The following is a 23,168-nucleotide window of genomic DNA, read 5'->3' as shown; positions in this document are numbered from 1 at the left end:
ATTTCTGAACCTCAGGTCTACCAAATTATAGAATCCTGTTTTCAGATCCTGCATTTAAATGTTAACCATAGCTTAAAGTATCACTCTCAGAATATTCTCAGATTTTGACTGAGACTGAGAGTTAAAAGACCTGGGTGTGAATCCTAGTTCTGCTGCATCTCATCTGTTAGACCTTAGCAAAACTGTTTAAACTTCCTAATCCTCAATATACCTACCTTTAGATATATTAATACTATCTCTAATCATCTAATTTGTCAATTCATCATATTCTATCAATTGTATACAACTGTTAGATATTAACATTAACATTACATGCTAAAAAGTTGCTCCATTACCACCACCTTGGAGGAGCTAAGATTTTTTTTTTTTTTAATGTAGATCATCAGAAAAGGGTCACTACAACCCTGGAATCAACAAACCACTTAAGAGACTGAACCAGATCATCTTTAATTACACTAAAATTTTATTAGGTCTATTTCTGGTCTTAAAGCTGCAGGACTTGCTCTAGATTACACAGCTTATCACAGTTTTCAAGTTATTGCTGTTAATACGCAGAACAGCTTCACATTTCTAACATATAAGGTATAGTGTGTTTGTGTGCTCAGTCACTAAGTTGTGTCCAACTTTTTGTGACACCCATGGACAGCTGTAAATAGTAAGACAACAAAAATGTAACAGTTAACGATTTTGTATGTTTTTAAATGGATTTGATAGATAATATAAACAAATTTATTCTGTACCTGACAAAGCACCACAGACATTAGGAAATAGGAATTGCTATCAATTATGAAAAAATTTAAAGGAAAGAGAAAGTTCCCAATGTAATGCAGCAAGATAAATAATCTTTAAATATTAATCTAGCCCCAAACATTCTGAAATGCTTCACAAAAAATCACCCAACATATTCATCTAGGAAAATCTTAGGTGAGGAAAAGTTATGCTACTTCTGAACACCTCAGTTTCACCAATCCAGTAAAACTACTTGTTACTGGAGAGACCCTGACAGCACCCAAACACAGGACTGTCTTTCCCACAGAGAAAAAATATCCATTTAGTTAGTAGTAAAGTCAACACCGGAGAAGGCAATGGCACCCCACTCCAGTACTCTTGCCTGGAAAATCCCATGGACGGAGGAGCCTGGAAGGCTGCAGTCCATGGGGTCGCTGAGGGTTGGACACGACTGAGCGACTTCACTTTCACTTTTCACTTTCATGCACTGGAGAAGGAAATGGCAACCCACTCTGGTATTCTTGCCTGGAGAATCCCAGGGATGGGGGAGCCTTGATGGGCTGCCATCTACGGGGTCACACAGAGTCGGACATGACTGAAGTGACTTAGCAGCAGCAAAGTCAACACATTAGATCTGATAGACAGAGTGCCTGAAGAACTATGGATGGAAGTTCATGACATTATAGAGGAGGTTGGGATCAAGATCATCCCCAAGAAAAAGAAATGCAAAAACGCAAAATGGTTGGCACAAATAGCTGTGAAAAGAAGAGACACCAAAGGCAAAGGAGAAAAGGAAAGGTATACCCATTTAAATGCAGGAGTTCCGAAGAATAGCAAGGAGAGATAAGAAAGCCTTCCTCGGTAATCAGTGCAAAGAAATAGAGGAAAACAAAAGAATGGGAAAGACTAGAGATCTCTTCAAGAAAATTAGAGATACCAAGGGAACATTTCATGCAAAGATGGGCACAATAAAAGACAGAAATGGTATGGACCAAGCTTGCTACTTGGAAGAAAAGTTATGACCAACCTAGACAGCATGTTAAAAAGCAGAGACATTACTTTGCCAACAAAGATCCGTCTAGTCAAAGCTATGGTTTTTCCAGTAGTCATGTATGGATGTGAGAGCTGGACTATAAAGAAAGCTGAGTGCTGAAGAACTGATGCTTCTGAACTGTGGTGTTGGAGAAGACTCTTGAGTGTCCCTTGGACTGCAAGGAGATCCAACCAGTCCATCCTAAAGGAAATCAGTCCTGAATATTCATTAGAAGGACTGATGCTAAAGCTGAAACTCCAATACTTTGACCACTTGATGCAAAGAACTGACACATTTGAAAAGACCCTGATGCTGGGAAAGATTGAAGGCAGGAGAAGAAGGGGATAACAGAGGATGAGATGTTTGGATGGCATCACTGACTCAATGGACTTGAGTTTGAGTAGACTCCGGGAGTTGGTGATGGACAGGGAGACCTGGCCTGCTGCAGTCCATGGGGTAGCAAAGAGTCAGACACGACTGAGTGAGTGAACTCAACTGAACTGAAAATCAACACATGTCTCTCCATTACTACTAGTGAGACATGAGAGGCACCACAGTATCTATGCCTTAACTTTTGAAATACAGAAAGTATTCCTTCTCAGTCATAGCTAAATAAACTACAGTCAAATCATGATCTCTCTCTAACCCAATAACGTCTGTTGTCCTTAAAATTTATGAAGGTGGTTCACTGTTCATACTGTCAAACTGATGTAATTGATATCCATCCGCACATTTATGTGAGGGGAGGTAGGAACACACAAAAGTTTTAAAAGACCTCGAGTACCAAAATGCTCCCCTTTCAATCATTACTAAAAAGGACAGTGAAACGGTTTTAAAGCTTTAATAGTACAAATGCCAGTTATCCACACTGTAAGACCAATTACTAGTATTTGCCAAGATATGGAAGAGAAGAAAAAGGAATATAAGGAGGGTCCTTAAAAACCTACTTTTCTCCTCATGTGGTAACGTTTACCTTACCCAGAATACTTCATCTCTGACACTCCTAGTCACCCAATGTGTGGGATTTTTTCCTCAAAACAAGCAATTATGCACAACATCTGCTGGGTGTCCTACAATTTAACTGACTGATTAAGGTTAAGGGCTCAGTCCCATGAGACCAACACACCTCCTCCACCTGAGATGCCAACTGCAAGCAGGTCCCCAGGTTACCTACAACTTCTGTATGACTGACTTGGCTACAAATCGGAGGTTCCCATGACTTCAACCTCTTTGGATTCAATTAATTTGCTCAAGTGGCTCACTTAAAAAACATTTTACTTACAATCAGTTTATTAAAGGATATGATAAGGAATACAGATGAACAGCAGATGAAGAGATATACAGAGGAAGCCTGGGAAGGTCCGAAGCACAGGAGCTTCTCTCTCTGTGCAGCTGGGGTGCATCACCCTCCCAGTAGGTGGATGTTTGAACAACCTGGAAGTTCTCCGAATCCCATACTTTGGGGATTTTTATGGTGGCTTCTTCATGTAGGCATGATCAATCATTAACTAAACTGTTAGCCCTTCTCCCTTTTCAAGAGAATAGCAGATAAATGCTGAAAGTTCCAAGCTTCTAATCATGGCTTGGTCCTTCTCCTCATCCAGGAACCATCCAGGAGTCCCCCAAGAGTCACCTCATCAGAACAAAACACTCCTACCACCCAGGAAGTTACAAAGGTTTCAGGAGCCCTGTGGCAGGAACCAGGATCAAAGATCAAATATTAGAACAAAAGATGTCTCCAGTATATTTTGACTTAGGAATTACAAGGGTTTCAGAAGCTCTGTGCCAGGAACTAGCGGCAGAGACCACTTTGTTGTTCAGTTGCTCAGTCATGTCCAATTCTTTGCAACCTCATGGACAGCAGTACACCAGGCTTCCTTGTCCTTCACTATCTCTTGGAGTTTGCTCAAACTCACATCCATTGAGTCAGTGATGCCATCCAACCATCTCATCTGCTGTCATCCCCTTTTCCTCATGCACTCAATCTTTCCCAGCATCAGGGTCTTTTCCAATGTATTGCCTCACAGATTCTCATACTCTTCCCCCCTTTTCAATGCCTAAACTCAAGTTTTACCCTCTCTGTGGATCTACAGAACTCACAGCCTTCTTTACACAATTGGGTTTAACAATCAAAATTAAGCATTTAGCAATGTATTTTTTATCCTCAGGGAGGCAGAAATGGACAGTCATTTGCTAAGATAAGAAAAATCATAGTTTTCAACATCAGTTTTATTACTAATAAATATTTATGATATAGGCTAACAAAAGACTGAACAGTTCTTCCTCTGAGGTAGGAGCTGCAGTATGTCAAACACAGAGCACCAATGACAACAATAATAACAAGCTACCTTATTCACTGAGAACTTTATGGAAGACACGGTTCTAAGCATTTTAATTGTATTTTTCTTATTTTATTTTTACATAACCCTAGGAGATTAGTATTATCAGTGTCCTCATTTTATAGATGAAGACTCTTGTCGCTCAAGAAATTAAGTAACTTGCCAGATATCACACCATTCAGCTGGGATTTTCAACCCAAGCACTCTTCTCATTGTCATATTATACCAAATGTAGACTCAAAACAATTGCTTTGATGAATACTGCTCGTGTGTGTGTGTAAATATACATACAATATAGATGAACACACACACATATATACAAACACATATACACACACTCTCTAAACTTTATAGTCATATTGCAAAAATACTTTAGTGATCATCTTTGCAGTCTCTGATTTTATCACCACAGATCCACCACCAGAGAGAATGTGTTAGTCATATAAATTATGCTCAACCATAAATTGCTTTAAAATGGTTGACAAAAGTAAGGCAGTTAATTGCACTATTACAAAACAAAATACAAATCCTGTAACTAGAAAGAAAGAATTCAGATTTTTACTTCAAGACCAAATTCAAACCATGATTGATCACTATTAAACCAACCTTTGGTTTTGTTTATCTACGTTTTTATTTAGTTTTCACTAAAACAACGACCTTGAAATTTTCAGGAAAAAAAAATACAATAAATATTTGATTAGTGACACACACTATCACTGAAGATACTAGACTAAGAGTTTGATTATAAGAATCAGAGGAATTTTTCAGCTTCCAGGTACATAAAGATTATCTATTTCATCTTTAATATTAAAGAGAAATTTAAATGGGAAGAACAGGTATTCCAGAACCAATGTAAGTCAAAGGTTTCTGTGTTGGGGAGATTATTTTTAATAATGTGTTACAATTAAATCACCAAATAATTTAAAAGTAACTGCAACATAAATATAACCATAAATAAAACAAGAAAAGTATCATTTTAAAAGTACAGTAATACAACATCAGCTTACCAATTCAATTCCCTGTGGAAAAGGTGTATCATCCCAGTCCTTCTGTGGAAATCTCTGGATTATTTTCCCCAGACCTGCTCCTGACCCTATTAATAAAATCAAAGTGCATTAAGTTACAGGTACTTAAAAATCTGAATACTCATTTTATTAATACTTATTTCTAAATGAATACTTGTTGAATAAATTTATATACTGATTAAATATGTTCATGTTTTAAAGGGTATAAAACTATCTTCTAAACACAATACTGAAATGATAGGTAATTCCCATCCTACAGACTCTCAGAAGAATGACACAGAAATACTAGGAAAAACAGGCATATGAAATCAAGTCTCCACATCATGGGAGTAACTACCCTTTATTTCCAATAAGGAAAGCCATCTTCTGCTCAGTATCTCAAGTTGAACTTTAAAACCTTTACCATGAAGACAAAGTAATCTTAAATGACAAATGAAATGGCACTATTAGCACTAAGCTTCAGTTATGGGCTATAAGCACTGTGCAAGGTTAAAGAAAGATTTTTCAGAGTGGCCTGGAAATTAGACAATCACCTAAACAGGGTTTCTCCACATCAGCACCACTGACATTCTGGGCCAGATAATACCTTGTTGGGTTTGAAGGCAGTGGGAGGGGAGCTATCCTGTGCATTATAGTACACTATAGTATGTTTAGTAACATCCTTAGCTTTAACCCACTAACAGTTATTAACACCGCATCTATACCACTAAGTTGTTACAACCAAAAATGTCTCCAAATCACTGCCAAATGTGCTCGGGGTTGGGGACGGGGGCAAAAATGCCCCTGGTTGAAAACCACTCATCTATATCATTCAGTTCAGTTCAGTTGCTCAGTCGTGTCCGACTCTTTGCAACCTTAGGACACTAGAACGCCAGGCTTCCCTGTCCATCACCAACTCCTGGAGCTTGCTCAAACTCATGTCCATCGAGTCAGTGATGCCATCCAACCATCTCATCCTCTGTCGTCCCCTTCTCCTCCCACCTTCAATCTTTCCCAGCATCAGGGTCTTTACAAATGAGTCAGTTCTTTGCATCAGGTGGCCAAAGGACTGGAGTTTCAGCTTCAGCATTGGTCCTTCTAATGAATATTCAGGACTGATTTCCTTTAGAATGGACTGGTTGGATCTCCTTGTAGTCCAAGGGACACTCAAGAGTCTTCTCCAAAACCATAGTTCAAAAGCATCAATTCTTCGACGCTCAGCTTTCTTCATCATCCAACTCTCACATCCATACATGACCACTGGAAAAACCATAGCCTTGACTAAACAGAACTTTGTTGGAAAAGTAATATCTCTGTTTTTTAATATGCTGTCTAGGTTAATCATAACTTTTCTTCCAAGGAGTAAGCATCTTTTAATTTCATGGCTGCAATCACCATCTGCAGTGATTTTGAAGCCCCAAAAAATAAAGTCTGTCACTGTTTCCCCATCTATTTGCCATGAAGTGATGGGACCAGATGCCATGATCTTAGTTTTCTGAATGTTGAGCTTTAAGCCAACTTTTTCACTCTCCTCTTTCATCAAGAGGCTCTTTAGTTCTTCATTTTCTGCCATAAGGATGGTATCTTCTGTGTATCTGAGGTTATTAATATAACTTCAGGTTAATGCTGAGGTTATTCTCCCAGCAATCTTGATTCCAACTTGTTTTTCATCCAGCCCAGCATTTTGCATACTATACTCTGCATGTAAGTTAAATAAACAGGGTGAAAATATACAACCTCGACGTATTCCTTTCCCTATTTGGAACCAGTCTGTTGTTCCATGTCCAGTTCTAACTGTTGCTTCCTGACCTACATACAGATTTCTCAGGAGGCAGGTCAGGTGCTCTGGTATTCCCATCTCTTGAAGAATTTTCCACAGTTTGTTGTGATCTGCACAGTCAAAGGCTTTGGTGTAGTCAATAAAGCAGAAGTAGATGTTTTTCTGTAACTCTCTTGCTTTTTCAATGATCCAACGGATGTTGGCAATTTGATCTCTGGTTTCTCCACCTTTTCTCAATCCAGCTTGAACATCTGGAAGTTCACAGTTCACATACTGTTGAAGCCTGGCTTGGAGAATTTTGAGCAGTACTTTGCTAGCATGTGAGATGGGTGCAATTGTGTGGTAATTTGCACATTCTTCGGCGCTTTCTTTGAGATTGGAATGAAAACTGGCCTTTTCTAGTCCTATGGCCACTGCTGAGTTCTCAAATTTGCTGCCATAATGAGTGCAGCACTTTCACAGCATCATCTTTTGTGATTTGAAATAGCTCAACTGGAATTCCATCACCTCCACTAGCTTTGTTTGTAGTGATGCTTCCTAAGGTCCACTTGACTTTGCATTCCAGGATGTCTGGCTCTAGGTGAGTGATCACACCATCGTGGTTATCTGGCTCATGATGATCTTTTTTGTATAGTTCTTCTGTGTATTCTCACCATCTCTTCTTAATATCTTCTGCTTCTGTTAGGTCCATACCATTTCTGTCTTTTATTGTGCCCATCTTTGCATGAAATGTTCCCTTGGTATTACTAATTTTCTTGAAGAGATCTCTAGTCTTTCCCTTCTGTTTTTTTTCCTCTATTTCTTTGCACTGATCACTGAGGAAGGCTTTCTAATCTCTCCTTGCTATTCTTTGGAACTCTGCATTCAAATGGGTATACCTTTCCTTTTCTCCTTTGCCTCTGGCTTCTCTTATTTTCCTAGTTATTTGTAAGGCCTCCTCAGACAGCCATTTTGCCTTTTTGCATTTCTTTTTCTTGGGGATGGTTTGGATCCCTGCTTCCTGTACAATGTCATGATCCTCTGTCCATAGTTCTTCAGGCACTCTGTCATATCTAATCCCTTGATAGACAGAGTCTATATCATTTCTCTATCATTACTATTACAAAATTACCCTGTGACACTAAAGACCAGATCAACTCAAAATTGATCTTTGGGGATATAATCTGTGAGCAATTTGGGCTAGAGAGTACATGCTAGATCTAAATTGCTTTTTGCTGTACTTTTTAAAGAGCTTCCTGCACTTACATATTCTACATGTTCCCACTCACTCTGAAGTAAAAGCAACTGCATTCTGATTATCTGTGCATCTAACTTAAGGAAACCTTAACACCTGATTCAATTTTTTAAAAAGAAATCATCCACTATCATCTCTCATCTTCATCCCTGTGAACTGAACTTCCCTTTGGCTCTCACTTAGACTTCAATCACTTTATGACCAAATTCTTACCTTTAAAAGATAACTGGAAAGTTAAATTCATCTTATTGACCAACTGAGAATTGTTCTAAAATTGAGGTCACGTTTGAAAAAGGCAAAATAAAAACATTCTCAAAAATGAACAACTGCTGCAGTATAGTAACTCTTCATATACCAACCATTATAGGGAAATAAAGGATTTCAGTAAGAGTAAACTAAAAGTGATTTATTATAGACACCCAGCTTCCAAAATCCACCTCAAGTATCACCAGTTCTTACATTCATAGCAAACTTAATTCAACAAATTACTAGATACTGGAGATATACAATGAAAAAGACATGGCCCCTATCTCAAGGAATTAACAGAACAGAAAACAGTAAAAATGAACTGATAATTTCAGTACATCACAGTAAGTACAATGACAGAAGTAGCAGAGAAATCATGGAAATTTTTACAGAAATGACAGACAGCTTCTGTTCTTTCAGAACCATCTTTATATGCCCAAGTACCTAGCATAATGAATGCCTGGCACTTAGTTCATACTGAGCTAAAAGTTTATTTCAATAGATTTGTTAATACTGATGGAAACTGTTTTAAACTTATATCTCCTCTCACTTTTTAAAAAGTGATATGAATATTATATATCTCATCATATTTAATCAGGTGTTCCTATATTGCTTTCAATTCTGAAAGTCATAACTCATGTACTTCAGGCTCAGGAAATATTTTATCACATTAATTTTCACTAATCATAAAAGTAATAAATGTCAGCTGCAGAAAAAACTTTAATATATAAAAATATAAAGGAGAAATCATCTATTATCCCACACCCGAAGACAATTACTGCTAATGTTTGGATTTTACCCTAGGCTTTTCTCATATGTGTATTTTTTCCATCATAATCAAGATAATACTAAACTTAAGTTTATATATTGATTTATTATTAATGTTTTCTAACATGCCTTTGACAAATATATATATTTCCTATTTTCTCTATTATAAATAATGCTATGAAAGCACCTTTCTATACAAATTTTTATCCTCATCTCACTTTTGCCCAGAAAAAATCTTAGGTATACAACTAATGGATCAAAGAATATGAAAATTTTAAAAACTCACACAAAGTCAAAGGGCCCATCAGTAAGATATAATTTTTTACACCCTGTATATAAGAATGAGACTGTTACTTTCACTTGTTTAGTTAATGCCAATTTGAAAAGTAAAAAGCTCCTTGTAAGCAGGAACGTAACTTTCTAAAGGTCTCTAGGAGCCATATACTTAATTTATTGATTTCATAATGATATGCAGTCTTTCAATAAGAAGAAAGCTTAGTGTGAAATGCTGATGTAACATTTGTAAGCACACAGAGAAATATGATTCATGAGTGATATAACTTCCTTATATGATGCTATTTGTAAATGGAAATTAGGTTATAAAAAGGCAAAAATAAAAATGGTAACATGGTATTTCACAAAATGTGGAAGGAGCTACAGTAACTTGGTTTTGAATATCAAATATGCAAATTGGTACAGCTAACTTTTGAGAAACTTAGGAGAATACCCTATGGAAGTAAACAAACATTGTCTGATGCTTCTTTTTGGATTTTAAGACTTTAAACTGAATGTTTATTTTCCAAGTTTATAAAATTTACCTAAAACCATTCTTACAGGAAGTGCTGGTTGTATTTAAGAATGCTGACAAGATGAAATTTTATGTTAAAGAGCAAGCCATATTGCAGAAAGACTGTTTTAGACTCAAATGTCCACCTGTGGGCTGATTCTTGTGTCCAGAGGTGAAGTCAATCAGAATGGCTGTGGAAACAGCTCCGATTTGCACTATGTATTAAATGGGCATGGGTAACTGGGTAGGGAGAGAGACACTTCTCAAAAGAAAGGGGATCACTTCTTAGAAAAGACAGGTGCTAGGCTGACAAATTGTGATTGTTCAGTGCATTGCATACAGCTAAATTGAAAAAAAAAAAAAAAGAGGGGGCAGTTATTAGTCAAGGCCTTCCTGATTTTCTTTCCAGCCCCTACTCTACCACTGCATCATAAAATCAGGAAATACAATGACCAAATGTGGAGCTCATACATAAAAAGAGGGACTCTTAGCAGGATACCAACACATTTGGAAATAGCTTTCTTTAAAAAAAGAGCAAATGCTAGACAAACCGCCCCACACAAATTTAGGAAGGGTGAGGAAATACTGGCGTGATCAGGCACACTTTTCCCTCCTTTATGTGTGGTAACCCATCCACCTTCCCCTGGGTCCTGATAGGGTAATCCACTTACCCGGCCCACCACAAGGATTATCAAGTGACCTAGGATGATCCAACCATTCACCCTGCCAAAGTGACTGTTCAAGCCTTACCAAATGACTGCAGGAAAGTCACAGTATTTTTAGGGAGTGCTAAGTAGCATGCTGTATGTGTGGAACAGCTAATAGTATGAGGAAGATGTTCATTTGCAGAAGAAATGAAGTCAGTAGGGGTTAATTAACTGAAGAAATGCAATACTTTGCTCTATATGAAACAAGATGCTTGATATTTGTTGATCGTATCAACTGACAGAAATCAATCATTTTAGTATCATGTATATGTTTAAAGTATACACATACAAAATATATACTACTTGGCTTAACAGAGGCTCTGAATTTTGAGAAATGCTACTCTAATGCATACTTTTTAAAATCTTCTCTATGTTTGTCTACACAACCAGATCGGTGGTTATCTATATTAGAGTTGCTTTCTGAAGTCCATCTGCCCATATCACATTCTATCAAAAATGGCACCAGTTCAATGAAGGGCAGCAGTCATGTTCAGAAGCACACAATCCTCTCTCTCTTACCAACCAGAGAGAAATTATGAAATCATTAATCTGACTAGTACATTTACTTCTACCTATATATTTCACCTCACTAGAATGGAAACAGTGATTTTGACCTGCTATGTTTACTGATGTATCCCAGGCATTTAGAACAATAATTAGTATATATTAGATATTTAATAAAATACTTGTTGAGTCAATGAATGGGACTATTAGGTGGGCAAGGGCAAGCAACTGGCAAGCAACTTATGACCAGAGTGACCTATAAAAGGTACCTTAGACAAACCTGGCTCCTCTGCCGGGAAATTCCGAATAGAAGAAATGAGAGACTAAAGCAGCTAAAAAGATGTATCAAGACTTGTGAGTCAGGCAACCCAGGGGGTCATGTGTAAAGCCAGTTACAGAAGAGCAGAAACCCAGGCCAAGACTTGCCAGTACAGTTGCCAGTACAGGACAGGTTGGCAGTACAGACACAGGAGGCAGCAGAAATGATGCGAGAGAAAGGCTGGGTAGCTGTCTAACTTCTACCTCCAGTAAACCAGTAGCACTGGAGCATCTGCCATCAAACTTCAGAAGTAACAATATTCCTCCCTCTGAGACTAGACTAGATCTATGATTCCTTGTCACAAAACAGGCCAAACAATAATACACTGTAAAAGGCATCTATGATAGATCAAGCCCTTTCAAACTGGTAAAGGGTCTGGAAAATTTTACATAAAACAAGATTTAGTCAGAAAAGTGTTTTTAAAAGTGCTTAAAAAGAAGCACATATGAGAACTTTCTCCAAATGTGTAAAGAGCTATTATATGGAAGAAGATAGAGTGGAACAAACTAGAGCCAAAAGCTATAATTCAGAGGAGATATTATTGAATCAATATAAATGAAGAACCTTGTGAGAATGAGAACTATCAAAAATGACAGTGTGAACTGCCACAGAAACTACAAGGACTTTCTTGGTGGCTCAGTGGTAAAGAACCCGCCTGTCAATGCAGAAGATGCAGGCTCAATCAGGAAGATCCCCTAGAGAAGGTAATCCCTACCCACTCCAGTAACATTCCCTGGGAAATCCCATGGAGAGAGGAGCCTGGTGGGCTACAGTCCATGGGGTCACAAAATAGTCAGACATGACTGAGCAACTAAGTAACAACAACAAACGGTGTATCCCCCCAAAAAAATCTTAAAAGCAGACATTCTTCCATGGTTTAAAAAGCAATGTATTAAGTCTGTTCTCTATACCTGTGAGTTTGTTTCTATTTCACTTATGAGGCAGGATGGGAATAGGGGGTTGAAAGGTAAGAACTACGATGTATAAAATGGACAGACCACAGGATGCGCTATACAGCACAGGAAAATAGTCACTGCTTTGTAGTGATTTTAAATGGAGAGTAACCTATAAAAAATGCTGAGTCAGGGACAGTGCTCTGTATCTGAAATTAAAATGATGCAAATCAACTATACTTCAATTTCTAAAATGCAATTCGAGTTTTCTAAAAGTGCATGCTGCATATACATAGTAACCTCTTTTCACAATGACTTTGTTTTTCATATGATTTTTATACTCAGCAAACTTTATACTCAGTCTACATTTAATACTGCAGACATTCATGCATAATTATGGAAATTAAAGTATGGACTTTCTCACTAACATGTTTCAAATATATAAATCAAATAACGGACTAAATTTATTAATATGTGCATGCAAAAGCAGAAGTCTCTCACTCTATTAATACAGAAGGGTATTTGTCCTTCTCTGGCATATTTCAGCTAGAGTAATGCTGCAGGGAAACAGGGAGATGTTAGTAAGAGTACAAACTTTCGACTATAAGATGAATAAGTTCTGAGGATCTAATGTAAAACATGGTGACAACACTATAACTGACAACACTGTATTGCAAAATTGAAATTTGCTAACAGTAGAACTTGTACTCACCTAAAAAAAAGACAAATATGTGAGATGATGGATGAATTAATTAACTAGGTGGGGGAATCCTTTCACAATGCATATGTATATCAAATCACCATGATGTATTCTTTAAATATCTTAAATTTTGCTTGTTAATTTTACCTCAATAAATAGTTGGGGAAAATTAGTGAAAAGCCAAAAAGAAAATTAAATGAATGGTACTAACAGAAACCTTTAAATAGTAATTATTATACAAATGAAACAGTAGCCTTTATCATTGACCTTTGAAATAATTTTACAAGTAAATGAGTGGATAGTGCAGAACAATACATCAGCTAAAATGTCTTCTTACTTTCATCACAGATTGCCCATCCCTCGGTTCCTAACTGATCCTCATCTCTCCCAAGGAGGACAAGAACAGTCTGCACATAGATTTGTCTTTAGACACAAAGAAGACAAATTCTGATAAAGGAAGATGGCAGACACAGTGTATCTAACCTCTGATTAGTACAGTGGAAAAACCTGGGCTTGGAGGCTAGTCAGACTTAAGTTCAAATTCAGGCTCCACTATTTCACTTACTCTCTAGAAATCTGTTTTCTCAACCTTAAAATATGGTTAATATAATCCCCATCATAAAAAGCTGCCATTAAGAATGAGATCACACACGTAGCAGCAAAGAATCTGCCACAAAAGACAGGCTTGAGACAAGAAAAGTTAGATCAAGTTAAGACTCACTCTTTTACTTAAAGAATATACTTTAAAGGAGTTCCCACTGTTCATATTATCTCAGGGCTTCCCAGATGGCCCAAGGGGTAAAGAATACGCCTGCCAATGCAGGAGACACAGGCAGGAGACATGGGTTCAATTCCTGGGTTGGCAAGTTCCCCTCAGGAGGAAATGGCAACCCACTCCAGTATTCTTGACTTGAAAATCCTATGAACAGAGAGCCTGGCAGGCTACAGTCCATGGCGTCATAAGAGCCGGACACAACTTAGCAACTGAGCCACAAACACATCCAAAGAGTATTGAGAAATCAATGGCAACCTAAAGGCAGCCTTTAGCTGACATTTGTTTTACTCTGTCCCAATCAACACTTACATTAATTACATAGTTGAAAACATAAGACATCCTCTTCAAATCTGTAAAAAGAAAAAAATCTGAAGAAGATGGAGGTAGCAGAAACCTAGCTCACCAATTTTGCTGAATTCCCATATAAAAGCATCAAAACAGCACAACTGAACTGGCATAAAAACCAATGTAACAGGGACTTCCCCGGTGGTCCAGTGCTTAAGAATCTGCTTTCCAATGCAGGGCACACAGGTTTGATCCCTGGTCGGGGAACTGAAATCAAACATGCCACAGTGCAGCTAAGCCCACACACCTCAACTACGGAGCCTATGAGCTCTAAAGCCTGTGCTCCACAACAAAAGAAGGACACACCCCACTACTAGAAAAGCCCCTGTAAGCAGCAATGATCACACCAAAATGAAGACCCTGGGCAGCAAAAAAATAAATAAATAAAAGACCTATGTAACAGGATAGAGAATCCAGAAATAAACCCTCATGTATATGGTCAAATGATCTTTAAGAAAAGTGCCAAGGTTACACAATGGGGAAGGACAGTTTCTTCAACAAAATGTGCTGGGAAAACTATTTATCTGCATGTGAAAGAATACGAATGGATCCATGCCTTACACCACATACAAAAATTAACTCAAAATGGATTAAAGGCCTAAACCATACCTGAACTACAAAATTCCTAGAAGAAAACAAAAGGGAAAAGGTTGATGTTATTGGATTTGGTAATAATTTCTTACATATAACATAAAAATACAGGCAATAAAAAGTAAAAACAGCAAAATGGGACTACATCAAACAAAGATTCATGCACAGCAAAGGAAATTAAAACACAATAAAATGCAACCTACAAAATGGGAGAAAGTATTTGCAAGCCAGATATCTGATAAGGAGTTAATATCTACAATATATAAAGAGCTCCAACAACTCAACAACAATGTCCAATTTAAATATAGGCAAAGAACTTATATAGACATTTCTGCAAAGAAGACATATAAACAGCCAACAAGCATATGATAAGATGATCAATATCACTAAGCATTAGGGAAACTCAATTAAAACCACACAGATTAGGATGGCTACTATCATAACCCAGAAAACAACACACGTTAGAGAGGACACAGAGAAACTGGGACTATTGCGAACTGTTGTCTACAATGTAAAATGGTACAGCCCCTATAGAAAACAGTATGGAGGTTCCTCAAAAAACTAAAAAAGGAACTATCATATAATCCAAAAATCCCATTTCTGGGTATATATTAAAAAAACCTGAAAACAGAATCTCAAAGAGACATTTGCACATTCGTGTCCACTGAAGCATTATTCACAACAGCCAAAAGGTGAAAGCAACTAAAACATCTATTAACAGAGATATCTCTGGTGGTCAGCGGCTAAGACTCTGTGATTCCAACGCATGGGGTACAGGTTCTATCCCTAGTCAGGAACAAGATCCCACATGCCACAACAAAAGATCTCACATGCCACAACTGAGACCTGGCACAGCCAAATAAATATTTTTTAAAAATCTACTAAAAGATGAATGAAGAAAATGGGGTACATACATACATGGAATAATATTTAGCCATAAAAAAGGAAATCCTGTCAAATGCTACAATACAAACAAACATAGAAGCAACCTAGATGTCCATTGACAGATGAATGGACAAAGAAGTTGCAGTACATATACACAATGGAATATTATTCAGTCATAAAAAGGAACACATTTGAGTCAGTTCTAATGACGTGGGTGAACCTAGAGCCTATTATACAGAGTGAAGTAAGTCAGAAAGAGAAAGATAAATATCATATTCTAATGCATATATATGGAATCTAGAAAAATGGTACTGAAGAATTTATTTGCAGGGCAGCAATGGAGAAACATAGAGAATAGACATGGGGGGAGGGGAGGAGAGAGTGAGATATATGGAGAAAGTAACATGGAAACTTACATTACCATATATAAAATAGATAGCCAAAAGAAATTCTCTGTATGTCTCAGGAAATTCAAACAGGGTCTCTGTATCAACCTAGAGGGGTAGGATGAGGAGGGAGATGGAAAGGAGGTTCAAAAGGAACGGGGTATATGGATACCTATGGCTGATTCATGTTGAGGTTTAACAGAAAACAACAAAATTCTGTAAAACAATTATCCTTCAGTTAAAAAATAAATTAATTCAGTTCAGTTCAGTTGCTCAGTCGTGTCTGACTCTTTGTGACCCCATGGACTGCAGCAGGTCAGGCTTCCCTGTCTATCACCAACTCTCGGAGTTTACTAAAACTCATGTCCATTGAGTCGGTGATGCCATCCAACCATCTCATCCTCTGTCATCCCCTTCTCCTCCTGCCCTCAATCTTTCCCAGCATCAGAGTCTTTCCAAATCAGTCAGCTCTTCACATTAGGTGGCCAAAGTATTGGAGTTTCAGCTTCAGCATCAATCCTTCCAATGAACACCCAGGACTGATCTCCTTTAGGATGGACTGGTTGGATCTCCTTGCAGTCCAAGGGACTCTCAAGAGTCTTCTCCAACACCATGGTTCAAAAGCATCAATTCTTCGGTGCTCAGCTTTTTTTATACTCCAACTCTCATATCCATACATGACTACTGGAAAAACCGTAGCCTTGACTAGATGGCCCTTTGTTGGCAAAGTAATGTCTCTGCTTTTTAATATGCTGTCTAGGTTGGTCATAACTCTCCTGCCAAGGAGTAAGCGTCTTTTAATTTCATGGCTGCAATCACCATCTGCAGTGATTTTGGAGCCCCCAAAAATAAAGCCTGTTTCCATTGTTTCCCCATCTACTTGCCACGAAATGATGGGACCAGATGCCATGTCTGAATGTTGAGCTTTAAGCCAACTTTTTGACTCTCCTCTTTCACTTTCATCAAGAGGCTCTTTAGTTCTTCTTCATTTTCTGCCATAAGGGTGGTGTCATCTGCATATCTGAGGTTATTGATATTTCTCCTGGCAATCTTGATTCTAACTAGTGCTTCATCCAGCCTAGCGTTCTCATGATGTAATCTGCATATAAGTTAAATAAGCAGGGTGACAATATACAGCCTTGACATACTCCTTTTCCTATTTGGAACCAGTCTATTGTTCCATGTCCAGTTCTAACTGTTGCTTCCTTACCTGCATACAGATTTCTCAGGAGGCAGGTCAGGTGGTCTGGTATTCCCATCTATTGAAGAATTTTCCACAGTTTATTGTGATCCACACAAAGTCTTTGGCATAGTCAATAAAGCAGAAATAGATGCTTTTCTGGAACTCTCTTTTTTGATGATCCAATGGATGTTGGCAATTTGATCTCTGGTTCCTTTGCCTTTTCTAAATCCAGCTTGAACATCTGGAAGTTCAAGGTTCATGTATTGTTGAAGCCTGGCTTGGAGAATTTTGAGCATTACTTTACTAGCGTGTGAGATGAGTGCAATTGTGCAGTAGTTTGAGCTTTCTTTGACATTGCCTTTCTTTGGGATTGGAATGAAAACTGACCTTTTCCAGTCCTGTGGCCACTGCTGAGTTTTCCAAATTTGCTGGCATATTGAGTGCAGCACTTTCACAGCATTATCTTTTAGGATTTGAAATAGCTCAACTGGAATTCCAACACCTCCTCTAGCTTTGTTCGTAGTGATGCTTCCTAAGGCCCACTTGACTTCACATTCCAGGATGTCTGGCTCTAAGTGAATGATCACACCATCGTGACTACCTGGGTTGTGAAGATCTTTTTTGTATAGTTCTTCTGTGTATTCTGCCATCTCTTCTTAATATCTTCTGCTTCTGTTAGGCTCATACCATTTCTGTCCTTTATTGAGCCCACCTTTGCATGAAATGTTCCCTAGGTATCTCTAATTTTCTTGAAGAGACTTCTAGTCTTTTCTATTCTATTGTCTTCCTCTATTTCTTTGCACTGATCACTGAGGAAGGCTTTCCTCTCTCTCCTTGCTATTCTTTGGAACTCTGCATTCAAATGGGTATATCTTTCCTTTCTCCTTTGCTTTTCACTTCTCTTCTTTTCACAGCTATTTGTAAGGCCTCCTCAGACACCCATTTTGCTTTTTTGCATTTCTTTTTCTTGGGGATGGTCTTGATCTCTGTCTCCTGTACAATTAATAAATTAATTAAACACCCCCCCCCAAAAAAAATCTTAAGTAAGCTCATATCAAGCAGTACATCTTAGCCAACTATATTACCAAATGTCTATCACTATTACTTTGACTTAGGTGTTTTTCGTCAACACATTTTACCAGTTTATTCGACATGAGTACTCGTGAGTATATAGCACAGAAAACATATAGAAAGATGCTCATCAAAGCATTAACATAGGCTTTTCATTCAATTGTATTGCCTGACCCATATATTCTAAATTTTCTAATAGGTACACACATTTCTTTGTAATGAATGAAAAGTTTTAAAGCATATTAACCACTTTTGTACCTTCAATGGTGGAAAAAATTATATAGGTGCTATTAAATTTATAGATATAAAAAATCTATTAGATGAATGGATAAAATGGGGTATATAGAAACATGGAATATTATTTAGCCTTAAGAAAGGAAATCTTGTCAAATGCTACAACACGAATAAACTTTAAGGACACTATGCTAAGTGAAACAAGCCAAATAATGCATGATTCCTCTTCTATGATGAGGACCCCAAAACAGCTAACAAGTATTCACTAGAAAGTAGAATGGCCAATTTGAGAGTGGCAGCACATTTCTGTAGCATGGACTAAAATTACTAGAGCAGTTTAAGACCCCAGACTGGAAAAACTGCAAGGAGTAGAATCAAAACTGAGCAGAAAAGGACTTTCTACCACCTGACTGTGTATTGTCACCCTGCTTATTTAACTTATATGCAGAGTGCATCATGCGAAATGTTGGGGTGGATGAATCACAAGCTGCAAACAAGACTGTCAGGAGAAATATCAACAACCTTGGACACGCAGATGATATCATTCTAACAGCAGAAAGGGAAGAGGACCTAAAGAGCCTCTTGATGAAAGTTAAAGAGGAGAGTGAAAATGTTGGCTTAAAACTCAACATTCAAAAAACAAAGATCATGGCATGCAGTCCCATCATTTCATGGCAAACAGGAGGAGTAAAAGACAAAGCAGTTACAGATTTTATTTTCTTGGGCTCCAAAAGCACTGTGAATGGTGACTGCAGCCATAAAATTAAAAGATGCTTGAAAGGAAAGCTATGATAAGCCTAGACAGCATATTAAATAGCTATTAATTAGCAAAGACATCATTTTGCCAACAAAGGTCCATATAGTCAAAGCTATGGTTTTTGCAGTAGTCATGTACAGATGTGAGAGTTGGATCATAAAGAAGCCTGAGTGCCAAAGAACTGATGCTTTCGAACTGCAGTGCTGGAGAAGACTCTTGAGCGTCCCTTGGACAACAAGGAGATCAAACTAGTCAATCCTTCCGGAAATCAACCCTGACTATACACTGGAAGGACTACTGCTGAAGCACTAATATTTTGGCCACCTGATGAGAAGAGCCGATTCAATGGAAAAGACCCTAATGCTGGGAAAGGTTAAAAGTAAAAGGAGAAGAGGGTGGCAAAGGATGAGATGGTTAAATAGCATGGACATGGATTTGCGCAAACTCCAGGAGATAGTGAAGGGCAGGGAAGCCTGGCGTGCTGTAGTCCATGGAGCACAAACAGCCAGACACGACTGAGCAACTGAACAACAGCAGCAATTTATCTGCTGGTCACAGTGCTCCTTCCTGGAACTACATAGGATAAATTTAGTCCCATTTCTACAAGACAGTTCTTCAAATATTTGAATATAACTAACAAAAATCTTGCCCCCTGTCTCTCCTCTGTACCTCCCCTGATCTTTTCTTTTTCAAATTAGTTTCAATTTCCTCCTCAGATTCCAATGTGATTTTTAAAATTTTTTTACAGTGTTAGGAATATGGAGTAGGGATCTAGATTACCTGCATGTGCTCAGCTGCTCAGTCATGTCCCACTCTTTGTGATCCCATGGGTAGGCTGCTCTACCCATGGAATTTTCCAGGCAAGAACATTGAAGTGGGTTGCCATTTCCTAGTTCACTTCCACCATTTACTTGCTATGTGACTCTATGAAAATAGTATTATCTCTTTGTGCTTCATTTTTCCCCCCATACATAAAAGGTACTATTACCTACATTTTAAGAGCTCTTGTCAGGAAAAATATGAGTTAATATACATGTGAAGAGTTTCAACAAGCATCTGGTGCACGGTAAATACTGTATATGTGTTGATGATGATGATAACAATGATGACCATGATTATAACAAAGTAAGTGTGTGCCAGTTCGCCTGAGCAGTACTCCAGAACGGAACAAAGTACTTGAGATTACTGAGTTGGTCTAAGTGATACACTGTAGACAACTATTGCTCTAAATTACATTAGGTCCTTTGGTGACCACAAGACTTTGGAAGAAACATGTAAACCCCGTTTTAAACATGTTTTGATGCTACCCTGTACCTGCAAAAAACTGTTTCAGACTCAAGTTATACCTGTTAAATTTTTTTAGTTAGCCTAGCACAAGCATGTTTTAGATCTTATGTCTGTTACTCACTGTACATACATTATTCAATTTTTTAAGTGGGGGCATACATTTCATAGAATGTGACCATTTTAACAGCTTGATAGCTGTTGACAGAATCTTAAAAGCTATTTCGGTAAAATAAAAACTAAAATGGAAAAAGTGGAAATTACTTAATTGTAACATGCTAAAAAATTGTTCAAGGAGTTTCTCCAGAAAATATTTTCCAAAAACATTTCATCAAATTGGCATAAGTCTGATTAATATTTTTTATTTTCCCAACTCCCCTTCAAAGATCACTGCCTTGTCATAGTGAAGGGGCATGCATAACTCAATGAAGCTATAAGCCATTCCATGCGGGGCCACTCAAGACGGACTGGTCATAGCAGAGAGTTCTGACAAAACATGATCCACTGGAGGAGGGAAAGGCAAATCATCCCAGTATACTGGCTGTGAGAACCTCACGAACAGTATAAAAGGCCAAAAAGATATGACACCAAAAGATGAGTTCCCCAGGTGTGAAGGTGTCCAATATGCTACAGGCAAGAGTGGAGGAGAATTACCAATAGCCCCAAGATGAAATGGCTGGGCCAAAGCAGATACAACTGTCAGTGGTGATGAAAGTAAAATCGGATGCTGCAAAGAACAGCACTGTATAGGAACCTGGAATGTTACGTCCATGAATCAAGGAAAATTGGATGTGGTCAAGCAGGAGATGGTAAGAATAAACATCAACATCTTAGGAATCAGTGAACTAAAATGGACAGGAATGGGCAACTTCTATTCAGATGACCGTTATATCTACTACTGTAGATATAATGTGGGCAAGAATCCCAAAGAAGAAACAGAGTAGACCTCATATTCAGTGAAAGAGTCCAAAATACAGTACTTGGGTACAGCCTCAAAAATGACAGAATGATCTCTGTTTCCAAGGAAAGTCACTTAACATCACAGTAATCGGAGTCTATGCCCCTACCGCCAATGCCAAAGAAACTGAAGTTGATCAGTTCTATGAAGATCGAGAAGACCTCCTAGAACTAACACCTAAAAAAGATGGTCTATTCATCATTGGGGATTGGAATGCAAAAGTAGGAAGTCAAGAGATACCTGGAGTAACAGGCAAGTTTGGCATTGGAGAACAAAATGAAACAGGGCAAAGACTAACTGAATTCTGCCAAAAGAACTCGCTAGTTATAGCAAATACACTTTTTCAACAACACAAGAGACGACTTTACACATGGGCATCACCATCACCAAATGGTCAATACCAAATCAAACTGATTACATTCTTTGTAGCCGAAGAAGAAGAAGCAGTACAGAGTCAGCAAAAACAAGACCTCAAGTTCACTGTGGCTCAGATCATCAGCTTCTCATAGCAAAATTCAGACTTAACTAAAGAAAACCAGGAAAAACAGTAGGCCAGCCAGGTATGACTTAAATCAAATCCCGTATGAATTCACAGTAGAGGTAACAAGTAGATTCAAGGGACTAGATTTAGTTAATAGTGAAGTGAAGTGAAAGTCGCTCAGTTGTGTCCAACTCTTTGCAACACCATGGACTGTAGCCCACCAGGCTCTTCTGTCCATGTTATTTTCCAGGCAAGAATACTGAAGTGGGTTGCCATTCCCTTCTCCAGGGGATCTTCCCAACCCAAGGATCGAACCCAGGTCTCCTGCATTGCAGGCAAATTCTTTACCGTCTGTGAGGTCTGTAATATTGTACAGAAGGCAGTGAACAAAACCATCCCAAAGATAAAAAAAAAAAAAGCAAGAAGGCAAAGTGGTTATCTGAGGAGGCTTTACGAAGAGCAAAAGAATGAAAAGAAGCAAAAAGCAAGGGAGAGAGGGAAAGATATACTCAATTAAACTCAGAGTTCCAAAGAATAACTAGAAGATACAAGGCAGCCTTCTTCAACGAACAGTGCTTAATAATAGAAGAAGACAACAAAAGGGGAAAGACTAGAGATCTCCTCAGGAAAACTGCAAACATCAAGGGAGCATTCCACCCAAAGATAGGCACAATAAAGGATAAAAATGGTAGATATATAGTAGATGCTGAAGAGATTAAGAAGAGATGAAAAGAAGACATGGAAGAACTGTATAAAAGGATCTTAATGAACCGGATTACTACAATGCTGTGGTTAGTCACCCAAAGCCAGACATTCTGTAGTGCAAAGTTAAGTGGGCCTTACGAAGCATAGCTGTTAATAAAGCTAGTGGATGTGATGAAATTCCAGCAGAACTGTTCAAATCTCTAAAGGATGATGCCATCAAGATTTTGCATTCATTATGCCAGCAAATCTGGAAGACCCAGCCAGTGCCACAGGACTGGAAAACGTCAATCCTCATCCCAATTACCAAGAAGGGCAATACCAAAGAATGTGCTAACCATCAGACAATCGCACTCATTTCCTATGCTAGTAAGGTCATGCTTAAAATCTTGCATATGTTAGGCTTCAGCATTATGCAAACCAAGAACTTCCAGATGTCCAAGCTGGGTTTAGAAAAGGAATAGGAACTAGAA

At 38.1% G+C, this 23,168-nt stretch overlaps 1 protein-coding gene across 2 annotated transcripts in view; it reads right to left on the bottom strand.

The window, feature by feature from the left end:
- Positions 1-23,168, bottom strand: part of SBF2 (SET binding factor 2) — a 499,008-nt gene that overhangs the window by 400,876 nt on the left and 74,964 nt on the right. For both annotated transcript variants that reach the window (XM_061440817.1, XM_061440818.1), the window contains exon 2: positions 5,109-5,194. In XM_061440817.1, coding sequence (XP_061296801.1) covers positions 5,109-5,194 — 86 coding nt within the window. The remainder of the gene's footprint in view (positions 1-5,108; positions 5,195-23,168) is intronic.

The sequence above is a fragment of the Bos javanicus genome, chromosome 15 (assembly GCF_032452875.1).
Source record: "Bos javanicus breed banteng chromosome 15, ARS-OSU_banteng_1.0, whole genome shotgun sequence".
NCBI lineage: Eukaryota > Metazoa > Chordata > Mammalia > Artiodactyla > Bovidae > Bos > Bos javanicus.
Note: the sequence above shows the minus strand (reverse complement) of the source record. Positions and strands in the feature narration are given on the sequence as shown.